The following is a 22,570-nucleotide window of genomic DNA, read 5'->3' on the forward strand; positions in this document are numbered from 1 at the left end:
ATTCACAATAAATATAAATGAAAAATGTAAAATAAAAATATAATATCAGTCTTTCAAAAAATATGATAAAAATGATTGATAACACTGATGAAATTTGATCAATGATAAGGAGAAAAGTAAAATGACTAAACGTAGCATGTTTTCAAATTTCGCTTCCCGCGAAGACGGCAGTAACTGAATCGTTTGTATATAATAGAACGTCTTTGGTTGATTTATGCTACAATCAGCATTGTTGGAAATCCAGAAAAACAGTAACACCAAATTGAAAGAAAAAATCGTAAAATCGAGTCATTTCGCTTTTCATTGGGGTACTCGAATCTTATTTTATGAAAAACAAATAAATTATTTACTTATAGCAACAGCCTGACGGACACATCACTAGTGGACGAATACCTTACCCGTGTGATGTCGTTCAGTCAAAATAAGAATTTGAAGGTACACAAGCGGTTCATAGAATCGGAAAAATTGTAATCTAATATTGATTTGGTATCCATTTATTATTCGTAATATAATACTGATTTAAACAGTTAAAAATTAGTTATCTCCATTATATTAACACGAGTTATCTATTCAAACTGTATAAAAATATAAAATATTTTCAATATTGATAATGTTAATTACTTGGAAGATTAAAAATTGACAAAAATCAGGTAAATAATAATAATAGCAGTTCAAATAATACCTAAACATTAAATCGTTATAAAAACTGAAACATTTTTACCTAGGTAAATGATTTTAAAGACCTAAAGTCTATATAGGTGGTATATGTACTGTTACAGTAACTAGTAAGTATAGGTACCTACTATAATAGCTACTGCCACACAAAAATAATTAATTACCTCTGATAAATCTTGTGAAACAATTGTTTTTTCATACTTATGGTTTTGAGTTTTCTGGAGCTTGGACACATATACAATAATAATAAGTTTTTCGTTTTCTCGCTATTTTTCTTATGTGCGGTTATTATGTTTGACAAATGCCATTAGGCGTTTCCAAGTTAAAAGCCTCTCGACGGGAAGTCCGACATTATACTCCCCGCTCTGACCCAAGGGATTGATTGGACATACTTCGGCGGAAACGTTTCCGGGTTTTCCACGAGAAAAATGTTCGAAGAAAATTGTTTTCCCGGGTAGACACTATTTCCACCTCCGCGAACACAAAAAGGACAAATACTACGTATATAATAATGATCAACAGCACTGGTTGATGAATGCTAGTCATTACGGAAGGAGACCCTCGTATTTTTTTTTTTGATGACATAATATTCGTTTTTCTTTTATTTTTATACCGCCGATCTCATTCGTCCTCTTCGCGTAGTTGTTCTTGTTCTTTAAGCGTACGCCGAAATGTGTCTAATCGACCGGGAACCACAAGAGGAATTCGTGATAGCAATTTGTACACAGAAAACACAATATTATATTATATATACTTCTATGTATTATTGCTGTCGTTATTTATATCTGAGAGTTTTGATCTCGGGCCGAAAGTGGAGGCGACTTTTCATCTTTCGAGCACAATAAAAATATGACAAATCGGTTTATATTGCGCAGCAGCAGCGCAGATTTCAAATGTTCTCAACCTATCAATTACTGGGAAGGAAAAAAATCGCGGTTTGTTCTCTGGTCATTACACGGAGTCGTTCTAGGCCCCAAGAAAAATACATTAACTTTGGCAATTACACTATTTCATTTTCTCGATAATTTATTGTTTAGTGGATAAATAAATTATGGAAAAATATACTTCACCAGACCAACAATTAAGAGTATTGGTTTTAAATGGAAGTCATAACAAAAATCAGTATATCTATATATTTATACATATTATGGCATAACTACACTAGTACATAACTATATTTCATAAATATTTGAAAACAAAACTATAAACAAAAGCATGAAATAAAATTAAAATATTTCGTTCAAGTAAATACAATATAGCTATATCATCTAAATAATATTATACATTGTTAAGTTTTAATTTTTTTCAATTTGCATACGGGAAACTGTCGTTGATTTTCTACAAAGATCTTAGTCTTAAAATGCTTTCAAACATTAAATCTAAAACAAAATTTTTTGTATTTATATTTAAAATTGATATATTTTTTAGATGCAGTATATTATACAGCATTTATAATTTATATTGCAATAATGTATGTGTTAGAATTAAACTTTATATTTTATTTTATCAAAAGTTGTGGTTATTACCTATTTAAATTTCAAAATTATACATTTTGTATTAAGTTTCTCATCAAATTCTGTTTATTTTTCGACAATTTTTTATTTTGTTTGAGTTTTCCAGTTATACAAAAAATCCTATAACTTTTAAACATGTATAAAATTAATAATTATGATTCTCTTAAATTGGCTCGAAATGGATACAAATTTTAAATTTATTTGTATTGCTCTTCAAATTTCGTCCAACCTCCAAACACCAAAAAATGATATTTAACAAAAGTATGTAATATTGTATACAAATAATATTATACAAAGAAGTATAAGCATATGGTGAGATTATAACGATTAATATTGTTATTAAACATTTTTACACAATCATAATTAAAACGGATAATGTAACAAATTTGGTAATAAATATTATACACTTACTGACTTTTTCCATTAACATTAATTCTTACGTATCATATTATTTATTAATTTTAAATGAAACTCATGCTTTTTTTTTATTTTATATTTATCAGAATATTATTTTCATTGCGTCCACTAACAACGCGTTCAACAGTTTGATTTGTATATTTTGCCTTAAATGGTCTAAGGACACGCAAGTCATTAGGGGTGAACAATATTCCCACGATTTGATCCCCCGAGGCTACTTTTGAGAACGCGCTAAAACTTCACGTATATTTTTCGGATGTTGAAAAAACTTAGTAAAATGTATGTGTTTTATATTGCCAACACCTGTTCAGATATATAGGTACCTATACCTACGTTAATAATTATTATAGATTGGAATTAATGTGGGGTTGAGCGGCTCCGGGCTTCTTCCGGTGTGAAAAAATGGTAACTATTAAGGATATCATAAATTAAATTACATTGTTTCCGTGTGCTCTTGAATTCTATACTATCGTGTGGTTTATAAAAAAAAAATTATAATTTTTTTAAAAGAAGTTTTATGACATCGGGCAGTGGGTACTATGATAGTTCAATTTAGAATCAGCCAATAGACCATATGTTGAAATGTCATTACCGAATATAATATTTCTACCAATGTCCTATACCATCCTATGTTTGCATTTTAATGTAAGTGAACAACAGTAATACACTTTATAGGTAGGTACGTATAATATATTAGTATGTACCTAATAATTGAGTATATAAATACAAAATTATATATATAATTATTATTCCTCTAAACACATAAGTACATAATGTCATAATCATGATAATATAGGTATTAATTATATTATTTAATATAGTATTTCGAATTTTCTAACCACATCGTCTTTCGTATTTTAAACGAATTCGGAATATATATATTTTTACTGTTTTGACATCTTATTATTACTCTGCGAATTGAACAAACATTTACTTGATTCAAAGTGTGCCAGCTATTCGATATAAAATGTTTTTATTTGAACACAAAATCACAAAATCACAGGTACATGATATGAGGGAATTTTATCGACAACATTAGTCATGCGATTTATGTAGATGGGTGTTTAATACATTATTACATTTTCTAGGAGCATATCATAACTATTTAACAACGTAGGTACCATTATCATTAGGTAGTCAATAATATACGAGTTATTAAAAATAAAAAATATATCTTCACTTTTTAATAATTTAGTATAATAATTCATTACCTATTTAATGTTCTCAAACACGTGTTGTAGTGCAGTGCAGTAATTAAAAAAAATAACTGTCGGAGAGTTGTGTCCGTTCGTTTTACAATATTATTATTTATTAGTCATTATAATATTATATATACACGGACGAGTGTACCTATACGTTTTATATTTTCTCGGCAATTAATATGATAAGTGATGCACTAAAAAACACGAGTAATGTATATAATAATATGGCGCATGTATAATATATATCATAATAACGTTTCGAGTACCACACGTCTGTTTACCGGTCAATAGCTTCGAAAAGCGTTCTTTTGTAATATTGAAGTAACGACTGTAACCACTTCACCGTCTTGTTAAGTAGGTGTATATACCAGATACCTACCTACCTAACCTACGTGCGTTTATCGGAATTTCTCTGTAGTTTGAACACAAATCCACGTAAAAACCATACAGGCAATTAATAATTGAAAACAATCAGTGTGCCGGTCCGTGTGCGCGATGTAAATGTCCATCTGAATGCACGCTGGAAATCCGCTGGAATAAACGCGCGCTTATATCCTTTGTAATAATAATAATATATAAAATACTTTCGACCTTTTTTATGGTCGGAAAACCTTTAAATTAAATTCGTTTTATACTCGGCATTCGTCATGTTTCCCGCGTATCCCTGCGCGCAGTCGATAATTAAATCCGGCCTGCTGCACATGGACACCAAATTGATTCAGACGTATTTTATTTTATATTTTAAAAAATATCACGTCAGTTTGCCATCCGGACCGGAATAACCTCGTTAATTCTGTTTTGCTGCAGTGGGGTTGTGTATATGCTAATTAGTGAACTGCTCGCATTGTGATCGGAAACTCGGGGAAAACCGTTTCACTTGCATTTGCAGAAACGTGACCCATAGACTGCAGCAGCAGGACGCGCATGCCGCATAGACTGGGCATATTATATTGATTTCGTTTTAAATTTCATTATTGTCATAATAATAATAATATGTAATTGCATAAACTAAACACGATCCAAACGAATCGGTGTTTTTATATGCCTACTACATTATGTATAATATGTAGTATGAGAATTTCTAAAAAAGATGATTGCCGTGTTTTGTTCGACACAATTTTTTCTGTTGAGTTTTTTTAAAAAAATACCACATTCACAAATCCAACAATATTGTTTAATGAATGTTGTATGGCTTACGCTAAATGCATATTTTCATTATTTAAAGTTATGACTGATTTTTATTTAATAAAATACTTCCATGTTTGATAATATTCATGTGTACCTACTTGCATAAATATTAAAAAAAATGAACCAATTTTAAACTTATAAAGGCGGGTACACACTGGAGCATTTAGGTGTAATGTAACGCTGTAATGTAACTGTAATGCTCAAGTGTGTACGGTGTTACTGTATCATTCGTGCGCGCTCGGCTCGCGACGCCGTCGATCCATCCGAGTGTCGGTATTTTGACGAACATCAAAGGAATGTTACATTACAATTCGCTGCTAGTGTGTACGGTAAACTAGTTGCTCGCAGCGAATCGCCCTGATCGCTGATCCTCATATCAGTACTTTTATTTGACTCAATTAAATTTTACCAATAAGTGTTTTATTTAAATCAATTAATTTGAAATGAATTGGACTAACGAAAAAGTGTTAGATCTCATTGAATGCTACAAAAATAAACCGGTACTATGGTCCCCAAAGGACCCAAAGTATTACAACAAATTTGCGAAATCCGATGCGTGGGATGATTTGGCCAAAGAAATGAAAATTACACCAGATGAATGTAGGAAAAAAATAACCAGCCTTAATGCATCATTTCGACGAGAAAAAATGAAGACGAAAAATAGTCAGAGAACTGGCACAGGTACTTATAAAACAATTTTTATAAATATTAAAATAATCAGAGCTTGAATTTGAAAAATATTTCGTTTTCGTTATTCAGAATCAAAACGTTATACATTTTGTGTTAATCGTTGCTTAAAATTAAAATGTTTTGAAACTTTGATGTTAATAACAATTAACACGTTATCAAACTTTAATTGTTTAACAGTGTTTAAAATTAAACATATACCTTTATATGGGATTATTCACACACGGCAATGAGATGCACGTTTGGTCGCGTTCGAACGCGCATGTTTAATTTTGAACGTTCCTCAACTATAATTAAACAATACTTTCCCAATGTATTTTCCATTCATTTTGGTTTTTAATAACACACGGGCGATTCGGACGCCGCAATCGCGCGTGTTCATTCATAATTTGTGACTTTGACTTTGTAGTAGTTACCTCCGTGCAAATTATATACATTTATAATTCAACAATATATAATTAATTTAAAATACAATTAACATAAAAAGTTCGATAAATTTGACAACTCTTCTGGATAGCTACGTAGAGTAACAATTTAAAATATATTTTTATTATATTTTTATACAAGGAACAGACGAAGTTTATGAGAGCACATGGTTCGCATTCAAACATTTTGCCTTTATTATGGATAAGGACAATCCACGACCTACATTAGATACTGTAAGTAAAAACTATAAATATATGAATGTATTATGTTTATTAAATGTATAATCATTATGTATAATAATTATGTATAATTAATAAAACACACTATATGTACCAGTAAAAAAATAAAATAAAATTATGCGTAGTCACTTTGCCACGAAACCGCCCCTTCATTTACAAAATAATTTGCAATTTCGTTTCGAAGTTCTTTTACATCCAACGCCGATCTACGAGGCATATTCCGGATTGGTAATAAAGACGTCATGTTGTTGTTTTCTGATCTCCAATTTCCTTCAGTTATCTGTCCACCAACTTCTCTGTCAAATGTGCCACTCGGGGTATAAATGTTCACGGAATTCATACTTTTCCTTAAAAAGTTATGGAGGTGTGCTACAGCCATCACTACAACCTCTGCTTTTTCGGGTTCCAATAGCATAGGCTTACGTAAAACACGAAACACCGAAGATGAAATTCCGAAAACGTTTTCTACAACACGGCGGGCCCTGCATAAGCGATAGTTGAAATTTCTTTTAACAGAACCTTTGGGATGTAAGCCCGAAAACACTTTCATGACATGTTCATTCAGTGGAAATGCCTCATCACCAAGTACAAAATATGGCACTGGTATTTCTCTTCCCGGTAATGGTATTGGGGCTGGTATATTCAACGAGTTGTTTTCCATTTTTTTATATAACTCACAATTTTTGAAAACTCCGCCATCCGAAATTCTACCCTGACATCCGGCATTTACGTAAATGAAGTTATAGTTGGAATCAACGAGTGCAAATAATACAATGCTAAAATTTCCTTTGTAATTAAAATACTCACTTCCACTATTAAATGGAGCTTGTAGGACTATATGTTTTCCGTCCATTGCTCCTAAACAATGGGGAAAATTCCAACGATCTTCGTAACCTCGTGAAATAGCTAACCAGGCTTCAGATGTCGTAGGTATCTAAATTTTTAAATAATAATATATTATATTTGTATAAAAATTATCACAATTTAGAAGAAAATATTAACTATGGGTACTCGAATTTTATTTTTCAAATTTTTTATTGTTTAAATTTTATTTATTATCACTGTGTTTGAAGTTCAAATATTAGTTTATTTGTTGGGTAAAAATTCTTGAAAATTGAATAGAAGGCTCCTAATATATTGTTTCAAAGTAAGATGAAAAATATTAAAAATCAGTTGTCACAATTTTTTTTTATAAGCATTTAAAGTTTGAATTTTGACAAAATTTATCAAATCATCGAAATTTATTAATCATTGTAAATAAAAAATTATAAAATGTTCAGTATTTATAACTAATGGCTGAAAATTTAAAACAAAGATTCTCATAAATAGTTCATACTGTAACCAAAAAATCTAAAAATGCAGTTATTTTTACTGTTATTTTAAATTCAAATTTGGACAAAATTTCATATTAAAACCAAGAATAATGATTTTAGTTATTTTGTTGTAATTTAAAAATATTATTTGTTGGTATTTGAAACTTTTAGAGTATATTGTTATATTTTATAAACACGCAATGACATTTTCAAATGTAATTTTTTTGGGGAAAATGAATTTAATCAACTGTATTAAATACTAATAAATACTATTATTCACAATAATATCATCAAACTTAGTAAGATATTATAGACTGACTGACCGTCTTCGCTCAGAATCGTTTTTCTTATAAAATGGTATTATATCATTAGATTGAAATTTAACACAATCCATTACAGTGACTCAATTGTAACCCACTGTACAGCTGAGTAGATATTTTATATGTGTAAAATCAATATTTATTCAATTAATTTTTTTTGTATACTTAAGGTCGTCGAAGAACAAGTTGAAATTGAAAATCAGAATAAAGAACCCGAAGTCGATGTGTTACAGTCCACTGAAAACCTAAATGATTCAGTGATTTTCAATACTCCATCATCTCATCCAAAAAAAAAAGAAAAAAACAGATGATGATATTATGCTTGACCAGGCATTTTCAATTTTAACTGCTGCGGCAAAACCGGTAGAAGAAACGGAATGTAGTGCGTATGGAAAATACATAGAAACTAAGCTACAAAGTTTTTCCCCACAAACAAGAAATGCTGTTCAACATGAGTTCGGTAACATCATTTTTAAAGCTTGCCAGGGGTTTTATGAATATAACTATCATGCTAATAATATGAATCCTCTTCATATGTCACTTTCTAACTACAATTCTAGCCCTATACCTTCTACTTATATTCCTAGTCCTTTGTCTTCTAACTACAATCCTAGCCCTATACCTTCTACTTACAGTCCTAGTCCTTCGTCTTCTACATACAATCCTAGCCCTCCGCCTCCTACTTATAATACTAACACTTCCCCCACTCATAATGCCTATGATCTTAATTAAAGTTAAACAAAATTTTAAGCAGTTAGATTAAAATGTAATTGTTTCTTTTTTTATTATAATAAGTGTAAAATACATTTATTAACATTTGTTATTATTTTTTTTTTAAATTTATTAATATTATAATTAATAGTTAAAAAACAGAAAAAGGGACTTAAATCGTCAATATTATTATTTTTTTATATCTTATTAAAATTACAATTGTTTTTATACAGGGATAAAAAGTACAAATTATCAATAGTATTATTATTATTTGTTTTTATTAGTATTTGACATTTGTTATTTTATTTCTTTGTTATTATTTTACTATCATTATAATAATAATTATTATTAATAAGCAAAAAAAGGACTTGTATTATCATTTTTATTTGTATTATTAATACTAATAAAAATTAAACAGGAAAAATTTATTTATATTTGATTTGTTTTTAAATTATGTTCGAAACTTTAAAAAGTGTATATAATTCAAAAATGTTCATAGAACATGCATACTTGTATATTTTCTTTTAAAGCTTCCACAATTGCTTGGCATACTTCGGGAACAATCTGTCCAATAACTTGTTTTGACATTTTAAACAGGTACTGCAAACTTTGATAGGAATCACCAGTTGCCAAAAATCGTAGCGTAACAGCTAATCTTTCTTTCACAGGAATGGCTTTTCGGAAATTCGTATCTTTTTTGGAGATTTTTTCACCGATCAAATTTATTAGATATTCAAAATCAATTGACGACATTCTAATGAAGTTTCTGTACTGTCCACTTATTTCCTGTTCTTGAAGACAATTTAATAAATCTGATCCACTACATATGTCCCTAGACTTCATTAAATTTGTTTGCCACCATCTTCTTTCACTTTTTTTTTTATTTTTTCGTTTTTTTAAAATAGAATGAATTAAAATAAATGATGCGCTAGCGACTTGTAAATTTCTAACAGAAGACATTGTACACGATGTGAACTAACTCGAGAACAAACTGTGAATAACTGATGGATAGACCGGCGAACAACCAAATACACGGTAGCGCTCGACTCTATCGTACACACTGGTCGTGTAACATTGTAACATTGTAACATTCAGGCGAGCACGAACTCTGTTACATTACGGCGTTACATTACACCTAAATGCTCCGGTGTGTACCCGGCTTTAATAATGAACAAAACACTATACAGTATACACAAGTGCATTTTAAAACAATGCGTCTTATTCAAAATATAATTACCTCTATTAATTATTATCTATTACTATTGATTATAAATACTACTAGTATTTATAATCAATGCTATCGCCTATAATATAATTATTAGTTTCATATAACAAAAAAAAACTCAGTGATTGCCTTTTTTTTATCATTGTTATTTGTTAAGTCTGCGTAATTATCAACAAAAGTAATATCAAATGTAGACATTTTTTTTTCGAAAATTACTATTCCGAAAAATGTACTGAATGCAATTACACAATCCACGGAAAATTAATCTAATCAAGTCCCGTGTAACCGCAATAATTAACTGTCCCGGGACGTTCATCGATTTTGCTCGGATTAACATTGTCGGTTTGTGTATAATTCGATGATGTGTATGCGTGTAACAATCAGATTAAAAAAAAAAAGCGTAATAAGTATTTGAAGCGGTACAACTAATTAACCACCAAACAGAACTTATTGATTTAGCCATAATATATTACTTACTATGTACTATGTATACTATATATTCCAAAAACGATAATTTTTTTTTCATCACAAAACGTATAAGTGCCTACCGTTGCATTGTGACGACAATAATAATACCTAATATTATATTATATTGACGTCGTATTACAAAATTGTATTATTGTGTATTTTATTTCATTATACTAATATACCTAATATATAATTTATCATATAAGAAGATATTAAAAAACTTCTTGAACTGATTTTGGACCGTTAAAAAGTTTTTTCGTGTGTCTTAATTCTACGAAATTAGTTTTTTACGAGACCAGAGGTTTTTCTCAGATTTTGTTCGTCCATAATACGCTTGTGTTGCGGTCGTAAAATCACCACGCAGCTGACGTAAATGCCGACGGATTAATATTTAAAAGCTTCTGGTTATAAAAACTGTACGGAAGAGGGTCACACACACACACACATACTACTCAATTCCTTTTTACAACCGGAGAAAAAAAATTGGATGAAAAAATAATACTTTTAATTAGTGTAATACCACCGGTGATCATGTACATGGGGACAAGCGTAAAACTATATATATGCCCACCGAGTGCCAGAGTATAAGCAGTAAGCACACAATACTCTGAATAATGTTTATTACATTTTTTATGGTCTCGAAAAACGCAATAAAACTTATGAGTAACATAATATATAACAAAGAACTTTGAATTAGTCTATTATTGGGTGACTTATCTATATTTTTGGTTTATGTCACCATTAATTTCTTTATACCTTATATTATATAGGTAGGGTGTATTTAGATTTTAAACTATTTAATTAACAATTATAATTATTATTAAATATATATTATAATAAAATTGTACTCAACTAGTTGAAGTATAATATCGTATTGGCTCAATGCATATTTATAATAATTGTAATAATTTAGGTACATATTATAGTTTCTTTTAATGTTATTTAGGACTTAGATGCAATATAAAACTGTCTTATGAAATTAAAAAGTATTTTAATAAGATGCAAATTCTGGAAATATATACCTAATAACAATTTACGAGTCAATATTGTATATGGTATTTGCTAAAATTTTGAATTGTTATACGCAAGATTAAATTTAAAAAACCAATAATAGTTTATATTATTATGATTAATAATCTGCTGTAAACCATTTTATTTTTTATGTGCAATGTTCGTGCACAGCGAAAGTAACTAATGTCTCGGGAGCGCAAAAATGAATTTGGAAATAAAATACAACAAAGTGACGTGGAAAATATGAGTCAAAATATAGGGACTGAGCGGCGGACATCAGGTCTGATGAATTGAGTTAATATCTTCGAAATAAATGGGGAAAATTAATGAGACTATAAGGGTGGAAAAAAATGAAAAAATATATATGCATAACTTCAGTAAGAATTACCGTAGCCGATTAATTGGAATGTCACGAATCGGTGTAATTCGCGAACAACAAAAAAAAAATCTCAGTCGATACAAACAGTCAGATGATTATTATATTACTCTTTTTATTTAATAAAAAGAAACTCTCGCTAATTAAAAGAGTAACAAATAGTCGCTCGTTAACAGATTCATTCGAAGAGGGTAAAACATCGAAACGGAAAAGTGTAACGGATTATTAAAATAAAATTGTTGTAAGGGTCACGTTTTTGTAATATTATAATGAATTGAGTTTTCTCGCGAGAGTACTCCTCGGAATAAATTAAGGGTGCAGATCATATTATTTTACTTCAAAAGTCACTTGGATTTTTCTCCTCACATTTACCCATCTCGTATAATTTTATCAATTATTATTCGTGATGTGCGTGTACGTGCGATGAAATTATAGTAGGTATAGTACATTAGTTTAAATCATTTATCGCGTATCTATAAGTTAAATTATTATATAATTGTAAAATATATGATGTCGCCGCTCTTGGATCCAATTACACAAATCAAACTAAGAGTCGACGTATATATATTATATAGATTCTGTATAGTGTTTAACATGTTCATATTATTCTTCAAGCACACACACGTGTTAATTTTCAATTAACCATTTATATGTTACTTTCTTTGCGGCGTTAGCAGTATTACGAGTATTTCGGGGCGGAATTCAAAATAATAATGAAGTCGATTATATAAATAATAGAATAGAAACTTTCGTGCGGATGCTAAAGACCGAAAAATATAAAAACAAATGCGTTTCCGTTTCAATTCCGAGTCGCCCAGGTTCGTTAGGAACATAAATTGTTTTGCCAATCTCAGCCGAAGCAATTTGTGACTTTTGTACTCATAATATTATTATTAAACATTTCGCTTTCGGAAGACGATGGCAACATGGCGTGTATTATGCCGATAACGGTCGCCCCCTCTCCTATACCTTTCGCGGCCAAACAGTCCCAATTTGTAAAAACAACCGTTTCGGGGGGACAAATCGCATCGACATTCACCCGCGTTCTCGATTCTTATGCAAATCTTAATGGTTTTCAATTTTCGAAATAATGTCGTCGCGCTGGCGCTATTATTATATGATCGCTATGACGACGAGGACGAGTGACTAGGAACGAGCCACGAGGCTGCAATAACGGTTATTGATCGGACAACTGCAGCGAGTCCGATGACTATGCACTATTCGCAATCCAAATCGTATTAAAACCGTTCCCCCGGCGGTGCATAGAGGGAGCGTTGCACTATGCGATCACAGACGCGCGCGTATTATGCAATCGAATTATATGACGTAAACTGCACGCGAATGCACTCCACGAATGCACTCAACGCGGGTTTTAATTGAATTGCGACGGGACTTCGCTGCACAGAACAAATTATAAAAATAAACCATGGCCTGCTCAATCTGCGAGGAAAAGATCCCCCGCGACGAAGAGAGGAGATCGCTTAAGCGGGCTATACGAATGTAAATATATTATTATTATATAATAATATATACATATCATCTAAATATACGCGCGCATCGTAATATAATAACGAGCGGATTTGTTGTTGTTGTTTTTATCGTTCGGATCGGTCAAAACGACTTGTGCGGACAATAAAATTTAATCAAAACGAATAACTTTTCGCGGGGAATATAAGCCGCGAGAGCCATAAAAGAACACCTAAATACCTCATACACGCGGCGGGCACAGACGCGAATAAATAATAATAACAATAATAAAAAAAAATGTAAAACTCGTGTATACGGTTCCGGCGGCCAAACGAACGCGGATTTGCCTAATATAACGGGCTTAAGGATTTTTTTTCTCCTTTAAGTGTCCCCCCCCCACCCCTCTGGCCTGCACCCGCAGGCCATTTGCATACACGACATGGAATCGCCTTGGCCCTAGAAACCGTATCAAACGTCCCGGAAAAGAAACCGAGTAATTCGGAACTGCTGCAGCAGTTATGGCAATTCGCGGGACAGCGTCGCCACTGTAATACTTATTTATGCAACGACTCTGCCAAATCTCCTTAAACCCTCCCTGATCGTTTGTCGTTCGCATTCTTTCCTTTGATATACAACCGTAAGACGGACATAACGACGGTAATAGGAAATCCCTCGTGTATCGGTGAACCGGCGAAAGATTTTTTTTCTCGTGTTTGCTTACTGTACGCCTGCATGTACAATACACGAGTCGGCGCCAAATGACGACAAGAAAAGCCCTTTGACAGTCTGTTGTAATATTATTATTATAGGTATTCTGTAGCATTATGACACAATATTTGAATACTGCCGCAGCCGGAGACTTACGTCCTTATTTTCAGATTCCAACCATCATACATTCATACGTATACACTATGCGTGGTTATTGTTTAGTTAATTATCCAGTAAATCTTTATTGAAAATAATATAGTATCGAAAATTGTTTGTAGTTTTATTGAAAGCTATTTTGTACTAGGTACCTATAAATACACAAATCGTGATTGTAGACTGTAGTATCTTGCCTACTCATTTCGATGACACTTGAAAACAATAATAATGAATAATCATGATATACATATATAAAACATTATATATTATGATATATAATGTGTTCAATTTCCTCTTTGATTTTAATATCAATTCTTGAATTTTAATGAATACTTTTACTTTTAGTATGTCGTGAAATATTTCTTGATAGCAACGGTAAAATCGAATCGCTATTCCACCGGAATCCTTAATCTCAAGATAAATATTTGAGTATCTAATGGAATAACTAATTGACAAGGCTATTCGACTATCACTTTTAGATATGGTCAATGGTCATATGGAAATTAAAGATCCTACGTATCCACTATGTATATTTATTTAATTCATTAAAGGTAATTTGATTTTACAAATATTTTATATTGACCACTTTCTTATAGTTGTTATTGTAGTACAAACAATTTAAAGAATTTGAAAATATTATGGTCTTAAAGTATATTTAAACATTTCAAAAATCAGATTTTGAATAACTTTATTGTTTAAGAAAAATAGGTGAATCACCCTTTAGATTATAATATACAGCCACATTATACTAAATTATATAGCTATATACCTATAGGTATCACATATTCACATTGGAAATGCGTAAAATTACGAATATTTATTGTTGTGCTAAAATTCCGGTTTCTAAACTTTAATATTACACAATATACTATAATTTCATATACAATATATGTACAGTTGTAGATAACTACAGACAATAAATACATACCTTTTCAATAAATATCAACAATCGTAACGATGTACCGGTAAAGTGGTAACTAATGGACAGACGAATGGACGGACACGACCGGGATATAAGGTGTTCTAAACATATATCTACAAATCCTAAACCAATACATAATTACGTTCGTAGTGCAAATATTTTGAACTTCGGATTGGTTTATGCTCAGGTGAATGTCGACATTTATGTAATTATTATATACGCACAGCAGGATTCTATGGATAATAATGGCCACGGGAAATGAGTCCAACAGAAAAAATGGCCAAAGAAAAGTATAATATATTAACATAAATTGTATTAAATGTATTATGTATAGTTAATAATTATTGTTGTTGTAATAAATTGTTCGTTTTTATAAAACATTTTAAAAAATCGTAATAAAATAACAAAAAAGATTACCACACAGCGGATATCGATGGTGTGTTTTGAATGGAAATAAATTCGTACTCGCTCAAATCGCTCAGTTTACGCATATATTTTCGCGTATGTATATTTTTGTTATGCTTCATAAATTTGCATTGTTTTTTTTTTCGTTTAACAAAAAAAAAAAAAATTGGAAGCAGCCCCTCGAGCGTTCGTCGTTTAGCATATCGTACGATTTTCTTTATGTAAAGAATTACTGTTCTGCTATGGGTTATATAGTATATTACGTATATATTCCGTGCAAAAAAACAACGCGAATGAATAGGGATCGCTAATGGATTCCGGCAATAAAAATTCAATATTGCACCGATACCGCACCGATAGCGGAGGGCCAAAAAACTAAAAGGGAAAAAACGAGTTGGTTCTTTATTTTCACAAAGGCAAACGCTTAAAAAGATTTCGGTTCTGCGGTTCCGGTCCACGTGACTCCGGTGTCGTACAAATATATTATTATTTTTATACTGCCATTGTTGTTCGCGTATATATATTATATAGATATATAGAGGACATAGGTATACGAGGATAAAACAGGAAGTAACAAAATGGAATTTTGTAAAAAGTACGATACTCCGCGGTGAACTTGTATTATTCCGAATTGAGTTATCATCACGAGTGCGTTATTTCAAAATAGCATCGGACGCGATTCTTTTAAAACGCGACACAACATATAATAGTATAAATATTATATAAAAGTATATTAAACATTTAAATAATAAGTTTCATTATATAGCGAAGAAATTATATAAATAATTACCTCTAACGTAATTCCGTCTAGTGTGATGGCTTTAAACGTTCTCTGTTTGTAGCTTATTTACAGAACGTTCTGAGTATTAATATTTTATTTTTACCTAATGTGAATTCACCGTCATTATTATGTAAAATAAAATAGGAAAAGCATTATTATTCTTTTTTTCCTTCTCGTCTGATTTATTCATCCACAAAACGTTTTCATCCGTCATATTCTGTTGGGTCAACAATAAGCGTCGGGCACGGATTGGGTTACACTTTATTATGTTAATACAATTAAGATTACTATTTACGACCCATCTGTGGACCTACTAAAGTTAATTTATTTATATTATTATTCACTCCTTTCCAAATTTCTCTTTCAGTCAACCACTTCACAATATTATTGTCTTGAATAACAATAAATAACAACATTATTGAGATTATATTTGTATTATAAATATACAGCTAAGGAGGTCGTCTTATAAATTATAATAAATATTTCGTATTCGACATAGGTACCGACATTTTTTATTATTATGTTTTAGTTTTAATTATACAGTTATACACTTATACATACCAGCTATTATATAACATAGGCTGTTGTTTTTTAAAGGTCCCATTACAAGATACACATTTCGTAATTTCAACAGTAGTTTTTTTTCAGAGCACTCACAGAATTCCTAGGTACTTGTAATAAATATTCCTATTATCATTTCGTAAAATAATTTGAATAAATTGAAATACGCCATCGTCGACGGTACGGCGTGACATTTCGCATCGATGATGTACGATCGTGTAACGTTTCGGATTTTGTTTAAAACTCTGCAGTCGCGATAAAAAAAATTTAAATAAAATATTCTTCCGATACTATATATATAGTCGTGTGTATTGCAGTGCATAATACTATAATGTAATAATATAGGTAACAATACCTATAATAATGACAATACGATTTTCGCCCGCAGCAATTCAATATAATGTACCTATCCTATATATATACCTATACTATGTCCGATATAATATAACTATATATGTATTATATTATAAGCACTTGCAGAGGGAACGGCACCGTAACGCCTTTGCCGTGTTTATAATTCCATTGCGGCCAAAACAATTAAAACAAACGTACCGTGTCGGGGCCGACTGCAGTGGCGTTTATATTGTTACTGTTATTGCAGGGGCAACCTCTCTCTCTCTCCCAATCCCACCCGTCTGTCCACACACCGGAGGTCCACAGCGTGTCCTTTTCGGATTTCGATTAAATGCCGTAAATCGCGATTAGTGCTCGACCGACGCTCGTCTAGTTTTACGAGCCGTAGATTAAACGACGTATACATATACAGCAAGCGCAAACCGATATATACGCATAATGTATACCTATACGATTTTATCGTACTATATGCTATTCCGGTAGTAAACGCTCCTCGGGTCGTCAATATAATATACGTGCACCTGAATCGGCTTTGTGTTTTATAGTTATATTGTAATATTACTATTATATTATATATGTACGCCCGATACATAAAAATTGAATTTAGGACGAGTAGTTTATGAGTTTTATTGTACAAGTGTTTAAAGTTTTGATGATCCTAGTGGAATGGTATACGTGGTTACCCCGCAAAATGTTGGTCCACTACTCTGCCCATATACACTTTAAATACTATATTATAATTCGTAAACTATACTGGTCCTAAATTCGATGTTTATGTATCAAAATATTTGGACAAATATTCTGCTGTGGAATAATAAATTAAATCTGTATGTTGTCATTCAAGAAAGTAAGAAATTAAAAAATGTCGGGGATAAAACTATTTATTTAAAAAAAAAATTGTTAATTGTTGTTTTTAATACCTATTTACCGTGTAGAATTTTTTTTTCCCAAAAACATTTATATTTTTTGAATTAACAAGTGTTCAAAAGTAAAAGAATCACCCAGTATATACGCGCGTTTTGTGTGTCGGAAGTATAAAGTCGCGGGAATATTCATAAAATATAAAACCGTTCCGAACCGTACCCTGCCCAGCCACCAGGATGAATGCTACAGTAACAACGCGACCATGCAGACCAGTACGTAGGTATTTAGCTGGTGTATTTCAATATGAATATTATAAAAAAACACAGGAATACGCTCGTTTTAAATATTTTATTATTCGCGCAGAACTAGCGAGGGGAAAAGTACTATATTAATGTATATCAATCCCGAATCCCGATACAATATAGACTTTTGCGCGAACAATTTGCCGTCCGAAAATGTTTGACGAGTTCGCACTAGTTCGTTCACATCTGTTTTGTTCTTCTCTTTTTAGTTTTTACAATCGTTTGATGCATGTAATTGTATGATTAAATAGACGTATTATACCTATAAACCCCTCGATAGAATTCATGAATAAATTATGCTTCATATTTCTAAAGAAAATTATTTCGATTTATATAAACATTAAACCTATGTTGTCATTTCAACTAATTTGGTTTTATTTCATATTCGATAATATATTAATATTAAGATTTATGACTACAATAGAGTGTGTATTATAATTATAGTTTTTACGTTCCTATTCCTTTAAAAAATAATGAAATTAATTCCTTCATTCGTTCCTCTAAAAAGGAATCTTAACAACACTGAAACCATAGATAATATAATTTTCAATGACATTATGCTGAGGAATACCATGACAAAAGAGATTTTTCCTAACTTGTATAAATGACTACAAACTGATTATACGGAAGCAGTGAGCACATTTTTTCAAGCATATACGGTGAATCAAAATTGGCTAAGAACGAGTAAGTACCTATGTACCTAACACAAACGGTTCACTGATTAGTCTATTAATTTAAGTATTGAACGCGAGATAATACAAATAACTTAGAATCAGTTAGTTTTAGATAAGTGTGTAAAACAGGGATCGAAACCAGTTTAACCGGTTTTTTTGAAAACCGGTTAAAACCGCGGTTTTCTCATTTCTGAACACCGGAACTGGAACCGGAACCAAATGCTTTAAAACCTAGGACCTTAAAAAACCGTTTTCAAAACCCAAACCGAAACCATAGAATTGAAAAACCGATTAAAATTTAAAACTCATGTCGGTTTCTTTGAATTTCATAAAGTTAATTATATTATTTGTAATTCTAGTATTTTTATACGAGGAAATTATTATGTTCCGATTTATTGATAAAAATCCCGATGCAATTACTGAGTATTACGAAATATTAATATATATATTATTACTAAACTTATGATTCAAAATTGCAAATACAAATAATATAGTGTGATGTTATTGTAATATACAATTAAATATTAATGTAATCCAATAATGATCTCAACCATAATATAACAACATAATAATATTATTATGTCGAATGCAAAAGTAGGCATGAGTCACCTAAACTAGGTATGAAATATTCAAGTTAATAACACCGAATTAGTTCTGTTGAACGTAAATTTGTTATATCGTATATTGTAGGTACACTAATTATACAAAGTAGCCATATTTCAGGTCTTTAGACTTGGTCCTTATAATAGTTAATAGATAATAAAAATCGAGTCTACAGTAATTATACAGGAAAATAAAATGGACATTTTAAAAACCATTCTTTAAGCCGATAAAATATTTGAAAAACCTTTTTTGGAACCGAAACCAAAACCAAAAAATTTTAAAACCGATCTTAAAACCTAAACCAAAACCAGAAAATTTAAAAAACCGTTCTTAAGAACTAAAACCGTAACCATTAAAATTTGAAACGGTTTAGATCCCTGATGTAAAACAAGAAAAACAGTTTTGAAATCTCTTAACAATTTTATCACCACTTGTAAAACCACTTGTACATTTTTTTAAATGGGACGTGTGTCCGGAGAAATATAGGTCTTGTTTGACAATGTATAATATTATACAGGTCATATTCATATTGGACAACATTTAGTTAGCTCTGTACCACTCCCTGCAGGTGTCACTTATGAACTGCTATATTATATTAAAAATACGAGATCCGTAACACACACGGTTATTCGAATAGGACTCTGCTGCGGTAAATACGGAAACGGGCCGAGGACACAAAAAAAAATTCAGCGGGACGCCGCGCCGGGTCAATAAATATTCTACCGTCTACCGTAGTTATTTTTATTTTTCTAAGGTCGTTATTTTCGTCCATAAATAAATCAGTGATACATATTACACTATACGTCTATATATGGTATACATTAATATTACAATAAAGCGGAAAACATCGTGCCGGTGATCTCATAATCCGCACCCCCGATCCCGTATTTATTTTTTTGTCGGTTTTCCTTTTCAATGGGACTTTTCAATATGGCAAATCAGTTCGTAACGGTTTACGGTCGTATCGTAAAATCAGGTCCGGAATCCGTAAAAAATAACGAGGTTTCGCGTCCTGTCTGCTGCGGACCGGAGCGCTATTATATCTCGACGGGGTGGTCAATTCGGTCGGTATGCAAACTCGCGGTGCTCAACGAGCGTAAACATCGGAGTTTAACCCCCTTCTTGGGGGTGGAGAGGTGGCGTAGCTTGCCGACCAAAAGATGATAAGCCTACGGAGAGTACATCGTCAGTGATGGGTTTGGTGGGGAGGGTTGGGGGATACTTTGAGGCTTTTACGGCCTCCGACCGACGTTCGCACTGATCAGTATACACCGGAACTGCTGTGACAAACGACCACGTGGTCTGGTCACTAAACACTTCATGGTCAATATTCATAATACTTTTATATCGACGAGGCGTTCTCAACCCCAACCACGGTGTTGTTCCAAGAGTTATGGGTAGATAAAATAATATATTAAATGTGTAATTTTCTCAAATAATATCGCCCCTATAATAATAATATCGTTATTCGTTACCCATGAATAATATAGAGATACACTTTTATGTGAGTTTTCCATTTGTATGTTACTTCATAGAATCACGTTCAAAGATGACTAGGTGTATTTTTTAATATTTTATTCAATTAAACAACATACATCTACTATTCTACTGTAGAATGAAAATAGTTATTAATCGTTACTATAATACGTTTGAATGTCAAATGTCGCCAAAGTTTTTAACCACCAAGTCTTACCACTAAAATTACTATTTTTATCTTTCGGTGTGCTGGGCTATCGTTGCACGGCACCGTAAATTCATTAAACAATCGTGTAAAGGCTAAGCGGTTACAAATATTGAATTTTCTAAAAAAAAATTCAGAGTTAAAAATATCGAATTCCGGATGCCGGGCTGACCGGACCTCTTTGTCGCGATTCACCCGACGGACATTGTAGTTGGATATAATATTAATTTGAGTTTAATATTTATCGCACATACCGAACATTTGATAACGACAAACTGTCGAGCAGCAGCATATAATATAATGGAAAGTGATTTCATTACTCGCGTCAAAGGCAATCAAACATAGGTGTCGCGAGCGTTATCGATCGATGACCGGCGGCCAAACACGTCCATAATATTAAAATGTTTTATACGCGCGCGTGCAGTACTATATATAAAATGTGTAATAATAATATATACATGCGTAGGCCTATAATAATTATATTTTAATTTCAATACACTGTGTGGAGTTGTCGTGCTATATGATTTTATTAGCACACAATATATATATATTATATACCTCTATACGCGCTCCTCTATATCAAAAACAATTATTTCACTTTGCTCGTCGCGATTTTTAATGGAACATATTCGCTGTACATATTATTCCCGATAATTTCCATATTTACGACGGAATTTGCATAATACACACTGATAGGTGGTGGTGGTAGAGGTGGTGGTTGGACAACTCGACGAACTCTATATACGCGCACAATATACGGTATAACCTATTATTTGTCTCTCTCTCTCTCTCTCTCCATATCTCGCGCCCCCTCCCGTGTACGAACGAGTTTAATTGCAACGGTTTGCTTTGGGCGTTTTCCACGATGCAATTCAACGATGATGGGTGACTATAATATATACCCACATCGTATTATTAAATATATTATTAAATTCCCCGTTTTCGAAGTCTCTATATTATATGCATAGGCATGCGCACGAATCTAGGCTCGATCCAGGACCGCATTCACCTATAGGTGCAAATAAAGCATTAGGCGGTAAATTTTAAATTTCCTATCCAAAATAAATTAGATGTTACAACATTATTATACTATATTAGATGTTATAATTTATAAATAATTTATATTAAGTATATAAGTTGAAATCATTAAGTTCAATCAATTCATTTTTTTTTTAATTTTAGATTTAGAAACCGATTTTGAAGAAGAATCAATGGCGCACAAAATATTTTCAAAACATTGTCACAAATTCAACTTCTTGAACCTACCCACTCACCTCTAAAGTCAAAAATAATTATATTTATATAAAAATATATAATTTT

At 31.6% G+C, this 22,570-nt stretch overlaps 1 protein-coding gene across 1 annotated transcript; it reads right to left on the minus strand.

The window, feature by feature from the left end:
• Window positions 1–6,463: 6,463 nt before the first annotated feature.
• Window positions 6,464–9,853, minus strand: LOC107883941. The gene is made up of 2 exons (XM_016804993.2): window positions 9,203–9,853; window positions 6,464–7,282 (listed from the first exon to the last, which is right to left on the minus strand). Exons 1-2 carry the CDS (start codon window positions 9,650–9,652, stop codon window positions 6,464–6,466), a joined length of 1,269 nt encoding a protein of 422 aa, XP_016660482.1. The 5' UTR covers window positions 9,653–9,853.
• Window positions 9,854–22,570: the final 12,717 nt, after the last annotated feature.

Source organism: Acyrthosiphon pisum, chromosome A2, assembly GCF_005508785.2.
Source record: "Acyrthosiphon pisum isolate AL4f chromosome A2, pea_aphid_22Mar2018_4r6ur, whole genome shotgun sequence".
Taxonomy (NCBI): Eukaryota; Metazoa; Arthropoda; class Insecta; order Hemiptera; family Aphididae; genus Acyrthosiphon; species Acyrthosiphon pisum.